This window comes from Triturus cristatus, chromosome 10, assembly GCF_964204655.1.
Source record: "Triturus cristatus chromosome 10, aTriCri1.1, whole genome shotgun sequence".
NCBI lineage: Eukaryota > Metazoa > Chordata > Amphibia > Caudata > Salamandridae > Triturus > Triturus cristatus.
This window is the reverse complement of record NC_140593.1, coordinates 995,716,369-995,738,198: the sequence shown is the minus strand read 5'-3', so window position 1 is coordinate 995,738,198 and position 21,830 is coordinate 995,716,369. Positions and strand designations below refer to the sequence as shown.

General features: G+C 48.1%; 1 protein-coding gene across 1 annotated transcript in view; it reads right to left on the bottom strand.

Moving 5' to 3' along the window:
• Nucleotides 1-21,830, bottom strand: part of MYO15A (myosin XVA) — a 1,126,038-nt gene that overhangs the window by 137,555 nt on the left and 966,653 nt on the right. Inside the window, exon 60 of the mRNA XM_085631315.1 lies at nt 10,953-11,047. Within this exon, the coding sequence (XP_085487441.1) occupies nt 10,953-11,047 (95 nt within the window). The remainder of the gene's footprint in view (nt 1-10,952; nt 11,048-21,830) is intronic.

Genomic DNA, 21,830 nt, shown 5'->3' with positions numbered 1-21,830 from the left:
AATGGCGCTCCGCTTTTTCGAGCTCCCTCATTAGCGTAGCATAGTCAAATGGCACTTTTTGCATCACACAGAGCCCCCTTTTCATACCACATCGAGCATTCACATCACCACAGGACGAAAAGCAGATTTAATAGATGACATATAACTCGTGCAATGGAAGGGCTAGGCTACTATAATACGGAGTAAACTAATAATAACGTATATTGTCATAGTGAGCCGAACTTTTATTCGCCCATTCCAAAATGGCGCTCCATTTTCATTGATGAGCTCCCTTGTCAGCGCAGTACAGTCACATGGTACGCGTGATTACGCTTTTAAAGAGCGCCGTGTAACGATCGTGTTGTTCCTGGGCTGAGTCAACGCCAGTTACGAACAGTTACACGGTGAGTGGTGACAGATGGTGTGAGTCTGGGAGAATTGAACTTGAGACAGGCTAAGTAGTGGAGATTTGGATGTGGTTTACAACGAGGTAGTGGGGAGAAGGTTGTCCATTTGGAAGGGAACTATTTTAAAGGGTGATGTTAAAAGTAAGGCACTGATCAAAAATGATTTTCTGAGATGTGGAGGCATCGCTTGAGATGGGAAGGGGATAGATCAGTTTGTACCCATGAATGAGATATAAAAACGAGAACCAGCTTACATTTCTCATCATGTGTTATACATTACAGACTCACGTTTGGAGTGGTACAAGGGATGCCTTGAACGCGCACACAGAGCCGCAAGGTCCCAAGGGTAAAGGTATGCCCATGTTGGGCTACATCCTGGTAAATATATGCCTTATGGGGGGGGTCTTCAAGACTACATACGAGACTTGCCCTATTTTAACAGGTTACCAACCTAGCCATGTTGTTGTGTGTGTGTATGTTCTCTTTTGTCTCCCACAGAATTGTTTTTAAACGACAAACAAAGGTGCAGGGATAAATGAACAGACCCCAAGCCCTGAAGAAGTTACCGTGAGTGTGTCCGATGGTAACGAAACATGTCGGCATTTTAACATACGAGCTTTCACGCAGCTGAGAATAAAGTATGCAAGCCAGTGTGATTTAGCTCTTTCTCTGATATTAATATATATCACTTAGGGGGTTCTTTGAGACGGTGCACATATTTCTAGCACAGCTTCTTTTCTTCTTTATTCAAAACACATCCTAGCACCTATTTAGTTCATCACTAGCTTCATGCACAATTTCTTGCTGTTGGAGTGTTGGTAGCTGATGATGAGAAATTGAGGTAGCAGGCGAGTACCATCCTGCTTAACCCTCCTTGGTGGCGCTACCGTGAGGCACCAACACTCCTGTTCACTCTTTTTTCACCTTTTTTCACCACATTTGGGGGTGGGAGACATAAGGTTATTATACATAAACAGTCAAATTGACATTCCTCGTAGGCAATTTGTCTCTATCTTCTTTTTAAAGAACCACACCGTAGAATAGCTTAGACGACAGAATCGCAAGCTACAAATGAGGGTCTAATGTTTATGGCCAATAATCCGGATGTATGAAATACTGGTTCACAGTGTGAACAGGTCTTTGTTGTATACAATGCATTGAGTGGGGGATGACCTGTTCTCTGCCCCTTTAGCTCCTTTTTGTAGACTAAACATTATTTTGTACCAATATTGTGTTGTGTGCGCCTATTTTACCCAGCCATCACCTGGTGTTATCCTGTACATGGAATGATCCAAATAATTTTCCTCACTCCATCACGGCGAAACAGGTGGATGCCATTTTGACCACTTGGGGATGCATAGAAAGAGTCTCATCCAGGTAGAGTCCCACGCTTTTAACTTTGGGGGATGGAGTTGGAAGAGCCCCCAGAGACTCAGGCCAATATTCTGGGACCCAAAGCTGTGGATTCCTGCCTAAAACTATAACCTCGGTTTATCACCGAGTTGCTTTCCCTCCAGGAAGCAACCCATCTAAGACCAAGGTTAAGGGAATCAGGGTTGTACCCCTGTGAGGAAAACATAGAGAAAATTATTTGTGTGTCGTATGCGTAGGAAAACAATGTCAAACCACAGCTCTCAACCACATCCGCAAAAGGGCGCACATAAAGGTTGAACAGCATAGGAATCAATGCAGAACCCTGAGGTACACCTGAGGTCAGGGCACAAGATCTTGTATCTGATACAAAAACTTGAAATTACCTATCTTTCGAGTAAGAGGTCAGCCAAGCTAGGGCTGTTCCCTTAAACCCTAAGATCATCAATCTGTCCACAAGGATGGAGTGGGACACTGTATCAAAGGCCGCTCTAAGATTCAGCAGGATCAGCGCGGCTGCTACGCCTTCATCCAGGAGTCGTTTAAGATGTTCTGTGACCCCCAAGAGGGTGGACTCCGTACTGTGTCCCGATCTAAAACCCAATTGGGAAGAGTGGAGAAGTTGCTGGGCTTCCACAAAGCAGTTTGAAATCTGGTCAAGCTGATGGTCAATAGTTGGAAAGTAAAACAAACTGAACAGTTTATTTAGATAAACACACTTCCTAGTGCTTCTCAGTACCATGTCCCAAGTGAAATGGTTGCCTTTCTTTCTGGTCAGTAATCTTATGTCAAATACATGTGTTCTTGTTCTTGCATGCTCAGAATGTTTGTGTGCTGAACTACTCCTATCACCCACGGATAAAAGTTTCTACAGTTAGTCACTCAGGGCCTGATTTAGAGTTCAGCGGAGGGGTTACTCCATCACAAACATTAAGGATATCCCGTCCACCGTATTACAAGTGCATTATATCCAGTGGCATTTGTAATACGGTGGATGGAATATCTATCAAGTTTGTGACAAAGTAAGCTGTCCACCACACTCTAAATCAGGCCCTCAGTCTCTTTTTTTAACAAAATGATGCATTAAATTCAGTGAGCTAAATATAGCCCTCTTGGAAAAACCTTGACTCTGTCATCTGAAAGAATGCACAAAAGGCATTAGAAAGCGTAATGGTGGTTTAATGCTTGGGGTTCTCAATTCTTACATCGATGGTTATACACTTGATAGCTGTGTGTGGACTCAGTGTTGTCTGACACATGTGAAGGCATGGATAGCTTGCTCCAGTTAGTCGATGAATGCCTACTGCTTCCAATCTTCTTTCTAAAGGATAGTGTATGTTCATAGTTGTTTCTACTCTACTCACATATTTATTTTTCACGTAACGGAATCAGATGTGCATAAATCCTCATAAGCAGAATTTGTTCATATCTGCTTACTGTCCTTCTGTTAGATTCTTCCTCTCTTGGTGTCTAGGAGTGCCTCTGACCTTCAGTCAATCACAGCAATCCTTGCACATTAGTCCACCAACACAGTAACTGATGAACTATGTGCTTAGTTGTTGTATCTAGTTCAGCTGTGTCAGCACACTGCATCACAGGACCATAAGGGCTGGGAGATTGTTTGGCCATCTACCAGGAGCTCATTCAACTGAAGATGACTCATGCAGTCTTTCTTCTAAAGCTAATGGAGACTGTCAGAAGTGTTTACTTTAAAAGATGAAATGCCCCATGATCTCTTGATCCGGCTGCTGTAATTGATGATATTTTAATTGCTCATCTTCATTCCTTTCTTTACCCTAGATGTGCTGGGCATAGTTACACAAAAATCACTTCTGTGAGGAGCCCACTTATTTAAGCTATGGTCTGGGAACAGCCCTGATTGGGGGAGCCTTGATCACTTACATGTGGAAGGGAAAAAAGAGAGCACCGCATTAGAAACTAATTAGTTCCCCTTGTTAGATAATCCTCCTGACAACACCAAGGGATGCGTGCTCCCTCCGGTGTTCTTTGTACCCACAGGTACGAACTCCCTTCTTCCTCGGAGATGGTCTGGATTTCTTGAGTCATTATGGGGATAAGAGATGAATGAGCCTTGTGATGTGAGGAGATGTGGCTTAATGGCCAAAGCTGCTGACTGTGGAACAGGGAAACCAGGTTCAAGTTCTGGCATGGGCTCAACATCCTGTCATTCTGGAAAAATCACGTAATCTCCCTGTGCCTCAAAAATAAAACCGCGTGCAATATAATCTGGTGCTCATGTAAAGTTCTCTGATGCCTTTGGGACAAATTTGCGCTATAAAAAACTGCAAAAAAAACTTTGGGCCTACACTCAGCCAGTGGAAGTTTCCAAAAGGTTAGGCTGTCTCATTTATTTGTTCTTCTGTAGGGCTGTGGCCTGTCATTACCCTCATGCTAGGAACCTGAAAAGATGCCAGCAGAAGAAAGGATCCTGTCTGGCTCCATACTTAGTGTGTGCTGCCAATAGAACACAGTGCCCTTCTGTCTGCTCGTTGCTGCTGCTACTGTGACTAGTGATGATAATAAATGTCCTTATGTGGCCGGAAGGCCCCAAGAAGTCGACCAGTCATCTCTTCCTATAAGGAATGTGTGAAGAGGAACCATATACACCATTAAAAAACAATGTTATTGGAATTGTGCTCTTTTGACTGCACTTAGTTAGACTGCTACTTTCTTCACGCGATCCTCTGTGCTCTGACTTCTGTCTGCCATGAGAGTTCAAATCAGGTACCTTACCTCAGCAACACTCTGTGACTGCCATTAACCCACCCAAAACACCATCTTCGACTGCCACACCTACCCATCAACTTTTTTGTGCTGAGCATAGGGGTCCAAATCTTTCTGCCTTATATACCATCATAGGCAACTACTATATTTTAAAATCCCTGCAGATCGAGATGGTACGAGCCACCTGCTATACAAGAAATTAGCGCATTTTCGTCAACTGCATTATCCTTTCGTGGACAATGGGTGAGTTGTTGAGCAACCGCACTGCAAATGCTTTTATTTTAATTCCAGAGAAAAAGTACAAAATGGATACAATATTTTGTTACCCTACACTTGCCTGTTACCACTGCCGTGAGGGGAACAGCTTCTCCAAATCCATCAATCAGCCGAGAAGGAAACGGCTCTTCATCACACAGGCTCACCCGTGGATTACTCCCAGGCCCCGCTGTGGGGGGAACGGCACCACACACAAAGACTACAATCCCCAGCAGGCACTGTTGGATGCTTGCTGGGGACGTCATCGCAGGCGCAGGAGGCGTGATAAGTGCTGAGTAGCGCTCCCGCAGCGTGGGATGCGCTCACTTGCCTGTTACCACTGCCGTGAGGGGAACGGCTTCTTCAAATCCGTCAGTCAGCCGTGAAGGGAACAGCTCTTCATCACACAGGCTCACCGACGGATTACTCCCAGGCCCCGCCGTGAGGGGAACGGCACCACACACAAAGACTGCAATCCTCAGCAGGCACTGTTAGACGCTTACTGGGGACGTCATCGCAGGCGCCGGGAGGTGTGATAAGTGCCGAGTAGCCCTCCCGCAGCGTGGGACGTGCACGGGCGTGCCCATCTGCGCCCGTCCGAGGCCGGAAGAGGCTGGGCTGGGCCACCTCCCTTTTATCTATCACTGGAATCGCGTGGCATAATCGACTATAACTATACAAGGTACTGTCCTACTGTTCACGATTACATCAAGCTTTTTATTTGTTGCCTGAAGACACCGGTACATCACGAGTGAAGGCGTTATTTTATTAATCCAATTTGAACTCTATGCTTACTCCTAACCATTGTTTGTGGACATTGTTTTCTTGTGGCAGAGTATAGTTTGGAGGCCGAAAATGGGGAAAAGAAAACTACCCTGCACCAAGTCTGACAAACAGTGTAGCAATCCTAAAGATGTGAAAATTACTCTGTTAAACTACCTTACGGGTGCAGTGGGTGTTATGGAAAAGCAGATCTCCTCAGTAGAGGAGTCATTAGGTGTAGAAGCGCAGGGGTTAACAGGGAATAACCAAGAAAAAATTCAAGAACAAAGTACCTCCTGTAAAGGGACTGTGGAGAAATGCCCACCAGAAATCCAGAGTACAGGGCTGAGCAGAAATGGTTGCATCCAAGTCGCAAATGATAATATTGATGATGCTTCAGTCAGTGATCAGGATATTGACACCTTACCCCCTTCAAAAAGGCAGTGTAATTCAAAGTTGCCAAAGTTCACTGACAATACTCAGGCAGAACTTCATCAGGCTCAACCTTGATAGCGGTCTCCCCAAAAACATCCTGATTCAAAAACAGGGGAAAAAAGGTAATTTCCAGAAACAAAAGGGAAAAGATAACACTCCACGCTCAAAATATAAAAGTAGCGCACAACCCCTAACTGATAGTATTAAATGGAAAACTTACTTATAGAACTAACAAGCTATGTTAAACTACATATAGGTAGCTTGGAAGCTAGATTAGACCGAATCGAAAAAGGACTAGAGAAGATTATGGACAATCAGAACCCAATCACATTGAATAAGAGCCCACTAAGACTAGGCATTACTAATAACTCAGCCACTATAACTAGTTGCCAAAGCCTAAACTCTACTAACAAACCCTCAGAAATGCCCAAAAAACCAACGGATAGAGATAGGGTACATAAGAACACCGCTGTAGGTACACATAATAGCGTTACAAGAGATGCAGGAGAAGCATGCACACTAGGGAAGAGAACATCGAAGAGATGACAGGGAGGCGGACTAGCACATGAAACGCAAACTAGTTCTAGCCTAGTCACTCCTAAACTCCACGAATGTCCACGTCAGATATTCAACCTTGATCTTCCCCGGGCAGCAACCCCTTTACAGTGATCCTGGCAAACGTCCCGGTTCTTAAGCCAGGAGAACTCGAAACATGGACTACATTGAGAAATAATGCTATTCGCTGCTTGGGGAATAGAGTTGGACTGACTATGGAAATGTTTAGGGCCTTTAAAATGGTAAGGCGTGTGCCTTGGGTAGGAAAATGTTATAACGCCTTTAGAGGCGACTGCGTTGTCCTCTCTCTTGGCTTACCATCCTTGGTTAGGGAAGTGTTGAATAGAGTAGAGGAAATGAACATCACCGAAATAGGTATGAATGTCCTCCCATTAGGTTTCTTTTATCAACCGAGTTGGACTGATAGGCGACATGAAACCCATCGTAGACCACAGCTATCTTCTCAAGTGAATTATAACCTGGAGGTGTTAAATAGATTCGAAAGCGTCCAATCGTTAGATGAGAATGATTGACTGCTGGTTAAGAGAGGACAGATGGCTGATCCTAGGGAGAATGATAACCTAAAGGATTATGAGGATGGTAGGACTAACATAAATATAAGTCTGAATTCTGGCAGGATAGAGTACACGGACATAAAGGAAGGTGATGTTGGCCCGGGGATTAGAACTAGTGGTTCATTAGAGTCAAGCCAGCTCAGTGTTCCTAGTTGTGATGAACGCATGGGGCACGAACTGGCTTGCCAGATTGAAACTGCCATAGAAACAACAAGCATGAACGAACTAAATACCCAGATGGCTATTAGTGTGCTTTTTTGGAACGTGGCTGGCCTTCGGAGTAAAGAAAATAATATAGCTTGGTTTGATTTTATTGATAGATTTGATAGCTTGTGTTTTCAGGAGACCTGGCTGGCAGAGGAAATCCATATTGAAGGATATAAGACATACCATACGCAGGCAATTCAATCGAATTACGGTAGACATAAGGGGGGGCTCTGCATCTACATTTCAAACTTACTGGAGGTGCAAAAATGTTCCCCGATAAAATCTACAATTTTTTTTCAGATAGGACTGATTGGTCCCAAATTGTATTTTAACAGGGATAAACTTTTATAATAACATAGAGAAGGGCCATCTGGGGGACATTTTAAGGCAGCTTAGTGAATATATTGGCAAACTGAGAATTCGGAATCGCATAGATATGATTACCATTTGGGGGGGTGATTTTAATGTAAATCTATGCTCTAAATTAGGGTCAAGCGCCTGTGGTTTAACGACTGAAGAGGACGACCCAATAATACATTTCGACCATTCGGAACGGGGAGAAAAGTTTAATGAACTTCTGTTTACTCATGACCTCGGCTTTGCAAACCGATTGTGTACCCCTAGAGTGGATTTTGACTACACCTTTATAGGTAGAGGCTGCCAATCTATAATAGATTTTAATTATTGTCCCAAATTGCTATGCAAACTGGATAGCAAATTTTAAAACTCACTTAAACACTATGAGTGATCATCTGCCCCTAAGTATTGATTTAATATTGCAAGATGTATCTTCCAGCGAATAAATAATAAATTGGTCTGGACACAGGGCGTTCACCTCTCTAGACAAAATGGATACACTTCACGTTGGGAGAGCCGGTGACGTCAGCGGAGTCGCGAGCGGTGCCGTGCCTCTGTGACGTCGTCTTCGACCTCATCGGCGTGGACTGCTACAAAAGTTTCCGAATGTTGCTGGCGCAGGGGATATTCACAAGGTGAGGAATCCACTGGCAGATGTATCCATCAGAAAAACCAAGCATGGTCGGCACTCCAAGATGCATCACTGAGTAAAGATTGTACCTTGTTCTGGCGGGCAGTAAATGCGCCATTTTTTAAATCCAAGGATGTTGCGACTATTGCAGTAGCAATAGATGAAAAAACATGGGTAGATTTCTTCTCAAAGGTTTACAGCATCCAGGGGCATAAGGAAAACACTCCTGATTTTTGAACCCCCCGGGAAAACCCCACTACTTTTATTACAAATTTCCCACATTGAGGTGATTGAGGCAATAAATGCAAGCAGGGGTGGCAAGGCCCCTGGACCTGATGGGCTTCCCATCGACTTATTTAAATCCATCCCACTACTCTGGTCACCTTTGATAACCAGGGTTTTTCAAGCCAGTTGTGCAAAGGGCTTCATAAAAACATGGTCGGAGTCAGTAATTGTCCCGATTTTTAAAAAAGGGGAACGAGATAAGCTGGCATGTTATCGCCAGATATCCCTACTCAATTCTTTAATGAAGGTTATGGGAAGGGTTATCTTGAACAAATTACAATCTTGGGCTGATGAAAATAACATAATAAGCGATGTGCAATATGGTTTTAGACAAGGGTTGGGGATAAACGAGCAAGTCTTAAATCTAAATATTTTAATCGGAAAGTACATGCAGGCAAAGGGTGGGAAACTCTATGTGGAGATTGTAGATTTAACAGCCGCATTCGACTGTGTGATACATAACAAATTGTGCAGTATTATCAAATATGAAGGTTGACCCGGTATTGATCCAGTTTTTAAAACAATTATAACACATCCAATTGGCCGCACACTGCTCGTCTTACCAGCAAGTTGCCCCAAGGATCTATGGTCCATGTAGTGGCGAAGGCGAGTACGCCTGTGCCACAGTGTTGAAAGAAAGTAAGTGTAGCATTAGCCATCCCTGGACACGTGTTTCGAGGTAGTTGCCTCTCGTCAGCAGGGAGTAGGTGAGTGTAACGGGGTGCCGCGTAGACTGCCAAAGACGTATTAACAGGTAACGTACCACTCATGGACCACTCAGGTGCTGGTCCAATTATATGCTGGGGCTACTGCTAAGGTGCGCTATGGCTCTAATGGGGAATGCACCGCGCCATTCACTGTGGATAGGGGGGTGCGACAAGGCTGTGTGCTTGCGTCGTTCCTTTTTACTCTATATACTAACGCTTTGGAGAAGGAGCTTGAAGGAATGGCGCAGGAACCCCATATGTCAACAAACGGTCGATAGTCTCCCTCCTCTACGCTGATGACGCGGTACTTATGGCCCGCACGCAACTAGGTTTGCGGAAAGCACTTATAACATATTCTGGCTTTATAGATAACTTAGGCCTGAAATTAAATGCTACAAATAAATTGTTATGACCTGTGGGCGAGGGAGAAATAAATGTAACAGCCTCCCCTTGGGGGATAAAAGGGTAGACTCCACTAACACTTTTACTTATCTGGGTGTTTTATTTGCAAATACGGGCTCCTGGGGCCCAACGGTGAAAAGTAGGAAGTCTACTATTTATGAAGTCAACTGCTGCTCTCGTCAATTTCGCCCAAAAAATTCGAAAAAGGCCACCTGGCATTCTTCTTAAAATTTTTCAGGCCAAGTGCATAAGTATTGCGATATTCGGGGCGAGAGTGTGGGGCTTTTATGATGTGTCTTTGATTCAACGTGTAGAAAACGCCTTTTTAAGGTTTATTTTAGCTGTACCAGCAAGTTCCCCAGTTTTTAATTGCCATAGTGAGCTAGGTATCCCTTATGTCTAATTAAGGATTCTATGAATCTGGACCATGCTAATAAGAACACGTGGCTGAATTATGTTAAAAAGTTTCTGAGTGATATAGGGCACCCAGATTACTACTTTACCCCTGAGAAAATGAATTCGATCTCCAGGAAGGAGCTCAAATTAACCTGTTTGACCCATTTAGAGTCACTTAGAGCTGCCCAGGAGATGAACAAGGAGACGGTAGTTCAACATCAAATGACTCTGACCACATATGATATTCAACCATATCTCTTATGTTGCACTGATGGATATGATAGATATCTTTTAACTCATTTCAGGTTTAATAGTTTTCATCGTCTGGTCAGTTTTCCAGGAATAAACGATTGGTCTAGAGAACTCTCTCCTTGCCCCTGTGATAACGTGTCACCACAATCTACTATCCATGTGACACTGTTTTGTAAATTTTATGTAAGGGAAAGAACTAGATGGATCCTCCCTTTGTTAAAACAGGCAGGTTGGAGACAATGCAGACCAGCGTTTTTATATTTACAATTTTTAGATAGTATATTATCTGTATGTGCTATGTCTGGTTTTCTGAAATATACACTGAGAGCCAGAAAAAGTGCTAATGTACAATGTTTACATTGATCAAAGTCTGGAATGCATTACTCTGTAGGTTAATTTACCTTTACTTGAAAACACTCTACGCACTTTGTGTTAGATAATGTATTTTAATTAACATATATATCAAATGTTTTTATTTACTTTTATGAATATGTATGCATTTGTGATTTTAAATGACTAAAATCGAATAAAGATCATTTTGATTTGTTACCCTATCATGACTAATTAAATGAATAGCACATTGTTCTGGTTCGGATATAGTTCGCAACACCTGCCATATTTCATAACTCACCACCATGGCCTTCAGCTCCATGCTACTGGGAAATTCGCACCTGCCTCCAAACATCAGCGTTTTCCTGAGGTTCTGCTCACAGGCCTTTGCAATTCCTGCACAAACAAAGCAAACAGACCTTTAAGTCTTTGTACCTTTTTGTTTATTTCAAGGTTCACCTGGCATGTCTACAGCACCCATTTTTAGGAGCCATTGGTGCTTTCTGTGGTAACAGTTCCTTCATCTATCCTTCGGGTGAATTGGTTGAATGAATTGAAGTATCTTTTATTAAGATTGTGTATGAGCTGTGCTCGGACCTTTCAGAAGCTTTTGTGGGGCCTGAGTCACAATTGTCATGTGTGGCCCCTCTCTGGTTTTCTAGCAGCACGGGCACTTTATCAAAAATAAAAGCAATAACTTGGGACACACCTGGAGATAGCGTCAGCATATGGCACAACATAACAGTGACTTGTCGTTACCGGCCTCTTAATAAATAAAAACAAAAGCGGGCAAGTCCTGCTGTTGTGATGTACACAAACATTTAGCTGGGGCAGCGTGGGTCCCTGACAGGAGTGTAGCCTGGTTGAACAGCCAATGCTTGCTCCTTGTGAGGTCTTCTCTGGGCTCTGAGCATCGAATTTAGAAAGGAACCCACAACCTACCTACATTGAAATGGAAGGGGAAGATGGGTAAACCCAACCAGTGATAGAGAAATGAGACCCTGGCAACTGAGACCCACCAAAGGACAGGTGAAAGGACAAATTGGTGGGTGTGGAATGTAGATTGTTACTTGACACAATTATACCCCTGAGAAACAGGTGAAGGGTCATGTCTTGCGCTGTCAGTGCAGGTGGTTAGCTAGCATGCATACATTACATTCAAAGCGTATGTGAAAAACTGGTATTGGGTTTGTTAACTCTTTCTTGTTACATAAAAAGGCAGGATACACTACAAAAAAGCAGCAGAAATATAAAGCTAATGTGTAGAGAGAATACATTATGGGTGTGTGTAATATGCGTCTATATTGCCATTGAGGGGTTCTGGTGACATTTACAAATCCACGATGCCAAAGCCCCAGTAATTTATAAATGTTACCAGCACCCTGAAAAGGCAGTATAGGATCATATCACACGTTACACGGTACCTATTTTTTTTATATTACATGTTATATAACATGATTTGTTAATTGATTTTAGTACTCTTTTTTTTGGAGAATATTTTATTATTTAAGTTGACATATGTTGTTAATTAACATACAAACCAATCGAACCACAAGAAAGCAGGTTGGTTACAGCGACTACGCACGATTCATAAAGTGTATCATTTCCACTTACTCCCCTCTCACCTTTGCTCAGTCCTTGGGCCAGGGTCCATCATTCGTCATTGAGCCCCTTCGGGGTAGGGTTGTGACTCTTTGTAAAACTCCATGGTGTGCAGCCAGCCCTCAGTTCTGCTAGTCCCCAGTGATCCAGCACCCCACCATATTTTTGAAAATTTATGGGGAGAACCCCTACTCCTGTACATCCTTTTCCCCATGTTCTGCATAAGTATGTGTATGTATGTATGTATATATGTATATGCATATATATGAGTGTATATATATGCATGTATGTGTATATATATGTAGGTTTGTATATGTGTATATGTTTGTGTGTGTATATGTGTATGTATAAACCCGAGACCACATCCCCCCTGCCTTGAAAGCCCTGCATTGGTTACCCGTTGCCAGAAGATCCACGTTCAAGCTGCTTTGTATCATACACAAAGCGATACATGGAATGGGACCGCTCTTCATCAGGAATAAAAATCAACAATCACATTCATCATAGGAACCGCCGCTCTATAGTGGCACCTCGCCTCAAAATCTCAAGATACAAGAATAAAAACATGGGTGGCACATCCTTCTCTGTTCAAGCAGCCAAAATGTGGAACTTTTTACCCCCCAACATAAGATCCACCGACAACCACCTTATCTTCAGTAAACTACTCCAGAATTGGCTCTTCCCCACATAAGCACCATACAAACAGAAATATAAAGCATATCCCTCTGTATATAAGCATTTATTTGTACTATAGATATCTACCTATATACGTGTATTGCTTTGTATAAACATGTAGAATAATTAAGTTTAAAAAATAAAATAAAATTAAGTACAACACTTGAAAACCAGAGTTTATCGAATGTATCATGAATCTACTTATACTTACTTCCTTTATGCATCAATAAACCTTCCATGCACTTGTATCTATATATTTATTACTTTCCTCCAAAAACAAAAAAGCATATTCAATGCACTACCCTATTTCTCACCCTATACCTCTATCAATATCTTTCATCTGCATATGCTTACTTCCTTTATGCATCTATAAACTTTCCATGTACTTATGGATCTATATATTTATTACTTTCTTCTAATTCCGCATATCCAATGCACTACCCTATTTCTCACCCTATACCTCTCTCAATATATCTTCTACCTCAACTCTCAGACTCATCTCAAGCCTCTTTCTACTACTCTTTCCAATGCACTACCCTATTTCTCACCCTATACCTCTATCAATATATCCTCTACATTCCACTCTCCCATTCATCTCAAACCCCATACCACTACTATGATCCCCAAAATAGCCCTTTCTAGATTCTCTCCTACTCTACCCCTCCTTGCACCATCTGATACCTCTTTTACTCTACTGATCCCCCAAAAAGCCTTTCTAAACTCTTCCCTATGACTCTTCCCCTCTACATCCTTTTGTACTCATCCCAAACCTCCCACCATTGCAATGACCTACAAAAAAAAGTCTAAATCCTTCACTCTTCTATCCCTCCACTATCCTTTTCAATCAAAATAATTGACTAACATGTCCACTTCTCAAATTTCATATTTCACTATACTAATTTGTCACTAATCCTTTATGGGTTCCAGAGTAGCGTGCTACTCACCAAAAAAGAGCTTCAACACCTCATTAGGGGTAGCAAGCACTATATAAATGCACACCTTTTTTCCCTCTTCTATTCCCCCACTATCCTTCTCAATCCAATTAATTGAGTAATATCCTAACGCCGTGGACTGTTTGGGGGACTCCCAGAAACTTACCTGCTTCTTCCTGCTGCTGATTTGGGTGCTGCTGGCTCCTGGCTCCTCTTCCTCTCGCCGCCGCTCTGCTGGTTCGACGCGGTCGGCGTGAGGAGGAAACTACACTCCCCAGACTACCCTGCTTTGGGGGCGGACACAGGCGACGTTACCCACGCGCCTGGAGGCGCTTCAAATTCGAGCACACCTCCGGTGGAGCGGGTGCTATCCTAACGCCGTGGACTGTTTGGGGGACTCCCAGAAACTTACCTGCTTCTTCCTGCTGCTGATTTGGGTGCTGCTGGCTCCTGGCTCCTCTTCCTCTCGCCGCCGCTCTGCTGGTTCGACGCGGTCGGCGTGAGGAGAAAACTACACTCCCCAGACTACCCTGCTTTAGGGGCGGACACAGGCGACGCTACCCACGCGCCCGGAGGCGCTTCAAATTCGAGCACACCTCCGGTGGAGCGGGTGCTATCCTAACGCCGTGGACTGTTTGGGGGACTCCCAGAAACTTACCTGCTTCTTCCTGCTGCTGATTTGGGTGCTGCAGGCTCCTTGCTCCTCTTCCTCTCGCCGCCGCTCTGATGGTTCGACGCGGTCGGCGTGAGGAGGAAACTACACTCCCCAGACTACCCTGCTTTGGGGGCGGACACAGGCGACGCTACCCACGCGCCCGGAGGCGCTTCAAATTCGAGCACACCTCCGGTGGAGCGGGTGCTATCCTAACGCCGTGGACTATTTGGGGGACTCCCAGAAACTTACCTGCTTCTTCCTGCTGCTGATTTGGGTGCTGCTGGCTCCTGGCTCCTCTTCCTCTCGCCGCCGCTCTGCTGGTTCGACGCGGTCGGCGTGAGGAGGAAACTACACTCCCCAGACTACCCTGCTTTGGGGGCGGACACAGGCGACGCTACCCACGCGCCCGGAGGCGCTTCAAATTCGAGCACACCTACGGTGGAGCGGGTGCTATCCTAACGCCGTGGACTGTTTGGGGGACTCCCAGAAACTTACCTGCTTCTTCCTGCTGCTGATTTGGGTGCTGCTGGCTCCTGGCTCCTCTTCCTCTCGCCGCCGCTCTGCTGGTTCGACGCGGTCGGCGTGAGGAGGAAACTACACTCCCCAGACTACCCTGCTTTGGGGGCGGACACAGGCGACGTTACCCACGCGCCTGGAGGCGCTTCAAATTCGAGCACACCTCCGGTGGAGCGGGTGCTATCCTAACGCCGTGGAATGTTTGGGGGACTCCCAGAAACTTACCTGCTTCTTCCTGCTGCTGACTTGGGTGCTGCTGGCTCCTGGCTCCTCTTCCTCTCGCCGCCGCTCTGCTGGTTCGACGCGGTCGGCGTCAGGAGGAAACTACACTCCCCAGACTACCCTGCTTTGGGGGCGGACACAGGCGACGCTACCCACGCGCCTGGAGGCGCTTCAAATTCGAGCACACCTCCGGTGGAGCGGGTGCTATCCTAACGCCGTGGACTGTTTGGGGGACTCCCAGAAACTTACCTGCTTCTTCCTGCTGCTGATTTGGGTGCTGCTGGCTCCTGGCTCCTCTTCCTCTCGCCGCCGCTCTGCTGGTTCGACGCGGTCGGCGTGAGGAGGAAACTACACTCCCCAGACTACCCTGCTTTGGGGGCAGACACAGGCGACGCTACCCACGCGCCCGGAGGTGCATCAAATTCGAGCCCACCTCCGGTGGAGCGGGTGCTATCCTAACGCCGTGGACTGTTTGGGGGACTCCCAGAAACTTACCTGCTTCTTCCTGCTGCTGATTTGGGTGCTGCTGGCTCCTGGCTCCTCTTCCTCTCGCCGCCGCTCTGCTGGTTCGACGCGGTCGGCGTGAGGAGGAAACTACACTCCCCAGACTACCCTGCTTTGGGGGCGGACACAGGCGGCGCTACCCACGCGCCCGGAGGCGCTTCAAATTCGAGCACACCTCCGGTGGAGCGGGTGCTATCCTAACGCCGTGGACTGTTTGGGGGACTCCCAGAAACTTACCTGCTTCTTCCTGCTGCTGATTTGGGTGCTGCTGGCTCCTGGCTCCTCTTTCTATCGCCGCCGCTCTGCTGGTTCGACGCGGTCGGCGTGAGGAGGAAACTACACTCCCCAGACTACCCTGCTTTGGGGCCGGACACAGGCGACGCTACCCACGCGCCCGGACGCGCTTCAAATTTGAGCACACCTCCCGCGTCGCGGGATAGCGCGCGGATTGCGCCGGGCTAAGCCCGGGCAAAGGGCGGGCCCTCTGTGGCCCTCAGAGGCCTGAAGAGCCTGGCCTGGGCCAGAGACCTTGGTTGCGCACGTATCGTCCATTTGAGGCTGCCTGTGAGCTCATGCTTTCACAAATACAGGTGTAAAGAGTGTTGATTATTTGGGGCCAGTATTCGTGTAATCATCTTGTACATATCTTTCTTGTAGTCAGTGGCCAGTAACAAGTTTATGTGATGGCCAAAGGTAAAAGTGAGAATACTCTGCATGGGGTGGGCACCTTGGATAACTACCTGATTAAGAAGGTAAACCAGATTAACAATGTCAGAAGGGGGGGCGTGGCCAGCAGCATGCAGGGCTAGACGTGTCTCCCGGGAGCTCCCGGCCGACGTCTATATATCCGACTAATTACACATCTCCGCTGGCCTAAAACCACACACTGGCTGTCGGTGGATGCCTGGAGAGGGACGAGCGAGACAAAGCCCGAAACCGAAGCCTCCAGAGGGAGTTTGGCCGACCTTGACGCGGCGCCCGTGGTGAAGGGGTAACGGCCGGACAAGATGGCGGCGCGGTGAACGGCCCGGGGCAGAGTGCCGCATCCCGTCAGGAACAGGAGGCTACCTGTAAGCGACGAGGCGCCATCGGATACTGACACCAGCCGAGCCCGGAGAGCCGTACAAGCCCGGGTGCCTACAGGTCCGCCCGCCGGGCGAAGAGTCGGAGCACAGCGAAGGCGCTCGGATGAAGGAAAGCTGCACGGGAGCGGACTGCGGAGGGGCCGGAACCCAGGGTGGCATGCTGTGCGGCTTCCTCGACTGGGCCAGAGAGGGACGCCGGGCCGCAAGCTGAGTGGCCCGGGTGCAGCGGGTGTCGCTGAGACTCGAGGCGCACCTACTCAACATGGCGGCCGCTACACCGGACTGACGACCAGAGAAGAGCCCTGCGGTCTCCACGGCGGGAGACAGGACCTCCCTGCCCACACCGGCTACAGCGAAGACACGGAGGAGGTACGCTGGTTACGGCTAGAGCGGGGGAGCAGCGGATGCCGAGAGCCCACCTTTACCAATATGGCGGCCGCGACCTCGGACGCACTCGGTGAGTGAGCGGTGCGAGAGAAGGCGGCCCTGCGCACCCAAACACACAGAAGCCGGTAGTGGGGGCATCTGACTTGAAACGAGGGGTTACTGTGGCAGATAACCCTCCCCCCCTCCCACTCCTCACGCCCTCACTGCCGACCCACGGGGGTGAGCGCGCAGGCAACACTGGCGACCGCCGCGCACTGGCAGCCACGCGAACCTGGGGGAGGCGCCCCCTGACCGCCCCGAGGAAGCACTATTGATGAGACCAGTGGCAATGAGAGGGCTAGCCATGTGAAGAAGCAGGAGCAGTGTAGCGCAAGGTTGGAGAGCAGGGGAGAAGGTAACATCCACGCTACACTGTCGAAGGGCCCTGAGGGAGGGCTGAGATTACAACCAGCGGCGGTGTAGACAGGGGCGCCAGTTGGAACCTTGCTGGACGTGCCTCTGCATAGGGTGGGCCCACCACAGCTAACTCGGAGGGGCGACGCCGCACACCGCACTGTGCAGCACTGAGGTGTAGTGGGTCAGGCAGAGCGGAGGGTCACTTTGAGACGCACGGCCGGAATACCCGCTACCAGATAGGCGGGGAGGAAGAGGAGCACCAACCCAGTACACCACCTTGGACGATCAGAGTGAGGTGATAACGGGGGGGCTGCCTCGTAAAGAGTTGGTACTGGAGATTTGACGCACGGCGGGCAGTGCCTGGACACTCTGGATCCCTGTGGGGCACACAACGAGGAGGCCGCTAAAACCACTCTGCCCAGATCCCTCACAGCTGGGCTCACCACTGAATCAGTCAGGATGGGGAAGAGGGACCTCCCACCCAAGCATCCCAAACAAGGCACTCTGGATCTCTTCGCGGCGCCAAGGACATCCAAAGACAACCCAGGCACGGCAGCAGAGGGGGCCACTGACACGGACAGGTTACTTGCAGCAATCCAGGCGTCGAGATCGGATATCCAGGAATCCCGATCCGCGTTGGAGGGCAAAATTGGGGAAGTGGGCGCTGAGGTCACACTCCTGCGCCAAGATTTCAAGAACCTCTCCGCCAGAGTGACTGAGACTGAAACACGCATTGGAGAGGCTGAGGACTCGATAACTACACTTCGAAGAGAAATGGCGGAGCTCCAGGCGTCGCACAGACAGCTGCTCTGGAAGGTGGATGATGCCGAAAATAGGGAGAGACGGAACAACCTCCGATTCGTAGGATTTAGAGAGGGAATCGAGGGGAACAATATGGCATCCTTCCTGCACAAGTGGCTCACGGACACCTTCCCTGGAGCCCGTTTTTCTTCCTGCTTCGTGATCGAAAGAGCGCACAGGGCGCTCCTGGCGAAACCTCCGGAGGGCGCGAGACCCAGGCCAGTGATCGCACGATTCCTAAACTTCGCTGACAGAGACTTAATATTGCGGGAAGCGAGGAAAATGGGCGAAATCCGAGTTGAGAACACCAACATAATGATTTTTCCGGACTATAGTCAGGAGGTCCAGAAGCAGCGGCACTCCTTTGACTCGGTGAAAGTCAAATTGAGATCACTGAACATTACGTATATGCTGCTCTTCCCAGCAAAACTCAAAGTCATCTACAAGGATAAGGCGCACTTCTTCAGCCATCCGGAGGATGCATGGCAATGGCTGGAGGAGAGACCGGTCTTCAATAGTCGGGAAACGGCAGGGAGAGAGGAGCTGGTGAGGGCGGCACAGGACAAGGCGCGGTGGGGCTCGCCAAAACAGCAGAGGAGGAGATCCAGGAGACTTTACTCGAGATACACAGGCACCCCATACCATTCACGCACCTCGGCAGGATCCAGGAGGGGGAGATCGGAATCACCCGGGACGTCGAGGACGGCATACAGAACACAGGAAGGGTCACGGGACCAGGCATGCGCGGAAGGAGAAGGAGAACACCTCAGGGACTCGGTTGTGGAGGGCGAGGTGTCCGACACTGACCAGCGCTCCTTACACCCACTGGAAACAGAGATCCGGCTGTTGGAACAGGACGTATCCGACAAACACTGCAGCACAGTACCAACAACACAAGACTCACATTCGTGAACCTGGAAGAAGTGGATGATTGGATTGTCGGCCGGGACACGGTCATGACACGCAAGTGGCCAACACCCTTTTAGTTGTTGTTTCTTTCTTTTTTTCCATTCGTTAAATCTTTTTGTGTTTTCAGGTACGGTTTACTTGTTAGCAACAACAGTTCTTTCATAGTCCGGACAAGAGCCCAGGAGTGGTGCATATCCTTGTCGGGGGTACAAGCCCGACGGGGGGGATACAGCACGGGCCATTATAGGCGGCTCTTGCGGGCCATAGTTCTGTAGAGGGAGGGAGTGGGGGGGGTGACAGACCGACTTCTACTAACAGCTTGGACCTTGATGGGGACGAGTCTGGAAGGGGAGAGAGGTGGGGTGGGGGGCGGGAGAGGGCACAGGGGAATTTCAACAAGTTGGGGAAGTTGGGGAGGGAGTTGGACAAGGGACAGCACAAAGAGGCACAATCTGAGGAATGGGAGTCAACACTGTCACACACAGCCGCTATGGTCGCCTATTGACCTCCAGAAGACCTACACAGTATGGCAGGTACACTAACAAACACAGACGGTATACACAAGGGGATCTCCATTATGACTTGGAATGTTAATGGTCTGGGCTCCAAAATAAAGAGGGGATTAGTGAATTCATACATAAAGAGGACCGCCCCGGACCTCATCCTCCTGCAAGAAACTCACCTTAGGGCGGGAAAATGTACATTCATAGCGAGGGGGAGATACAAAGTCTTGAATCACGCGGGCTACACGTCAGGCGCCAGGGGAGCCGCAATACTAATTAACAAAACACACCCCTTCACCGTAGCGCGCACATGGAGCGATACACAGGGTACATATGTGGGAGTACAGGGAGTGTGGAACAGACAACGCATTACCGTCATCTCAGTATATGCCCCACCGAAACTCCAACCACGCACACTCAGGGAGGTAGCGTCCATCTTACTGGAAACGGCGGATACGATACAAATAGTGGGGGGGGACTTCAATGACGTCATGTCGGAAGAATTAGACCGCTCGGGGGCTACACGCAGAGGGGGGACACAAACAGCTCTTGCGAAATACGTGGCGGACATGGGACTCACTGACAAATGGCGATGGCGACACCCGACGCAAGAGACGTTCTCCTTTTACTCAGGGGCCCACAAAACCTTCTCCAGGCTAGACTATATTTTTGTTGCAAGACAGTACCTGTCGGAAGGAGATGAGTTCACGTACAAGGCAAGGGGAATTTCAGACCACTCCCCCCTATATGCGCTCTTAGGGAAGAACACCGAAAGGCCTGAGACGGAATGGCGCTTGGCAGCCTGGGATATTCAATCCCCTGAAATAGTACGGGGTCTGAGGGCAGACATAAAAGTGTATGTAGCGGAGAACAAGGGCTCAGTGGAATCTAACATTATCTTCTGGGAAGCCATGAAGCCTGTGGTGAGAGATAGACTTAGAGGGAGACTACGGGATGAGCGCAGCAAACAGCACAGGGAGGCAACAGCGTTAGAACTCGAAATCCTGACCCTAGAAAGACACTACCTGGTAAACCGAGGGGAAGGTATACTGCGGCAACTGCAAGACAAACAGAAGGAGTATAGGGAACTGGTCTCTAATGAGGCAAAGACGCAAGCCCTAGCAACGTTACACCGCCTGTATGATGTAGGCGACAAGTCAGGCAAGCTCCTGGCTTGGCTTAGCAGGAAAGAACAAGCTGCGAGGTGGGTGGATCGAATCAGGAAGGATGGGGGAGGCCTGGAAACTACCGACAGGGGCATAGCAGAAGCCTTCGCACTTCACTATGAGAACTTCTATAGGGGCCGAGACCTCGGGTCAGTGGACGAGGCCTTACTTTATATGGAAAATCTGGATATCCCAGTATTGGAGGAGGAACTCAGCGCCCCTTTGGAGGCGGGAATCACACTGGAGGAGATCTCCGCAGCCATCAATAAATTAAAAACGGGGAAAACACCGGGGCCCAACGGGTTCCCGGCGGAATTCTTTAAAAAGACGGCTGACCTATTGACGCCTCACCTGTTGGCTCTATATGTCGAAGCATACGGACTAGGGAGACTCCCACGAGATCTAGCATTAGCAACCATAGTGCCGATATACAAACAGGGCAAGCCGCAGGAGGATTGTGCCTCGTACCGCCCCATCTCCCTCCTAAATATGGAGGTCAAAATACTGGCCACAATTCTAGCGGCGCGCCTACGGACGGTGGTCCCAGACCTTATACACACAGACCAATCCGGATTTTTGCCGGATAGAGCGACAAAACTCAACCTCCGACGGACCCACAACTGGCTCCAAGAAATACAAGGTAGAACGGAGCCGCACTGGTTCCTGTCCTTGGACGCGGAAAAAGCGTTCGATGCGGTACATTGGCCCTTTCTCATGGCAGTGTTGCGTCGGTTTGGCTTTGGCCCACACTTTCAGAAATGGATAGGGCTGCTATACGCGGCGCCGAAGGCGCGGGTACGAGTGAATGGGTGCTTATCGCGCGAAT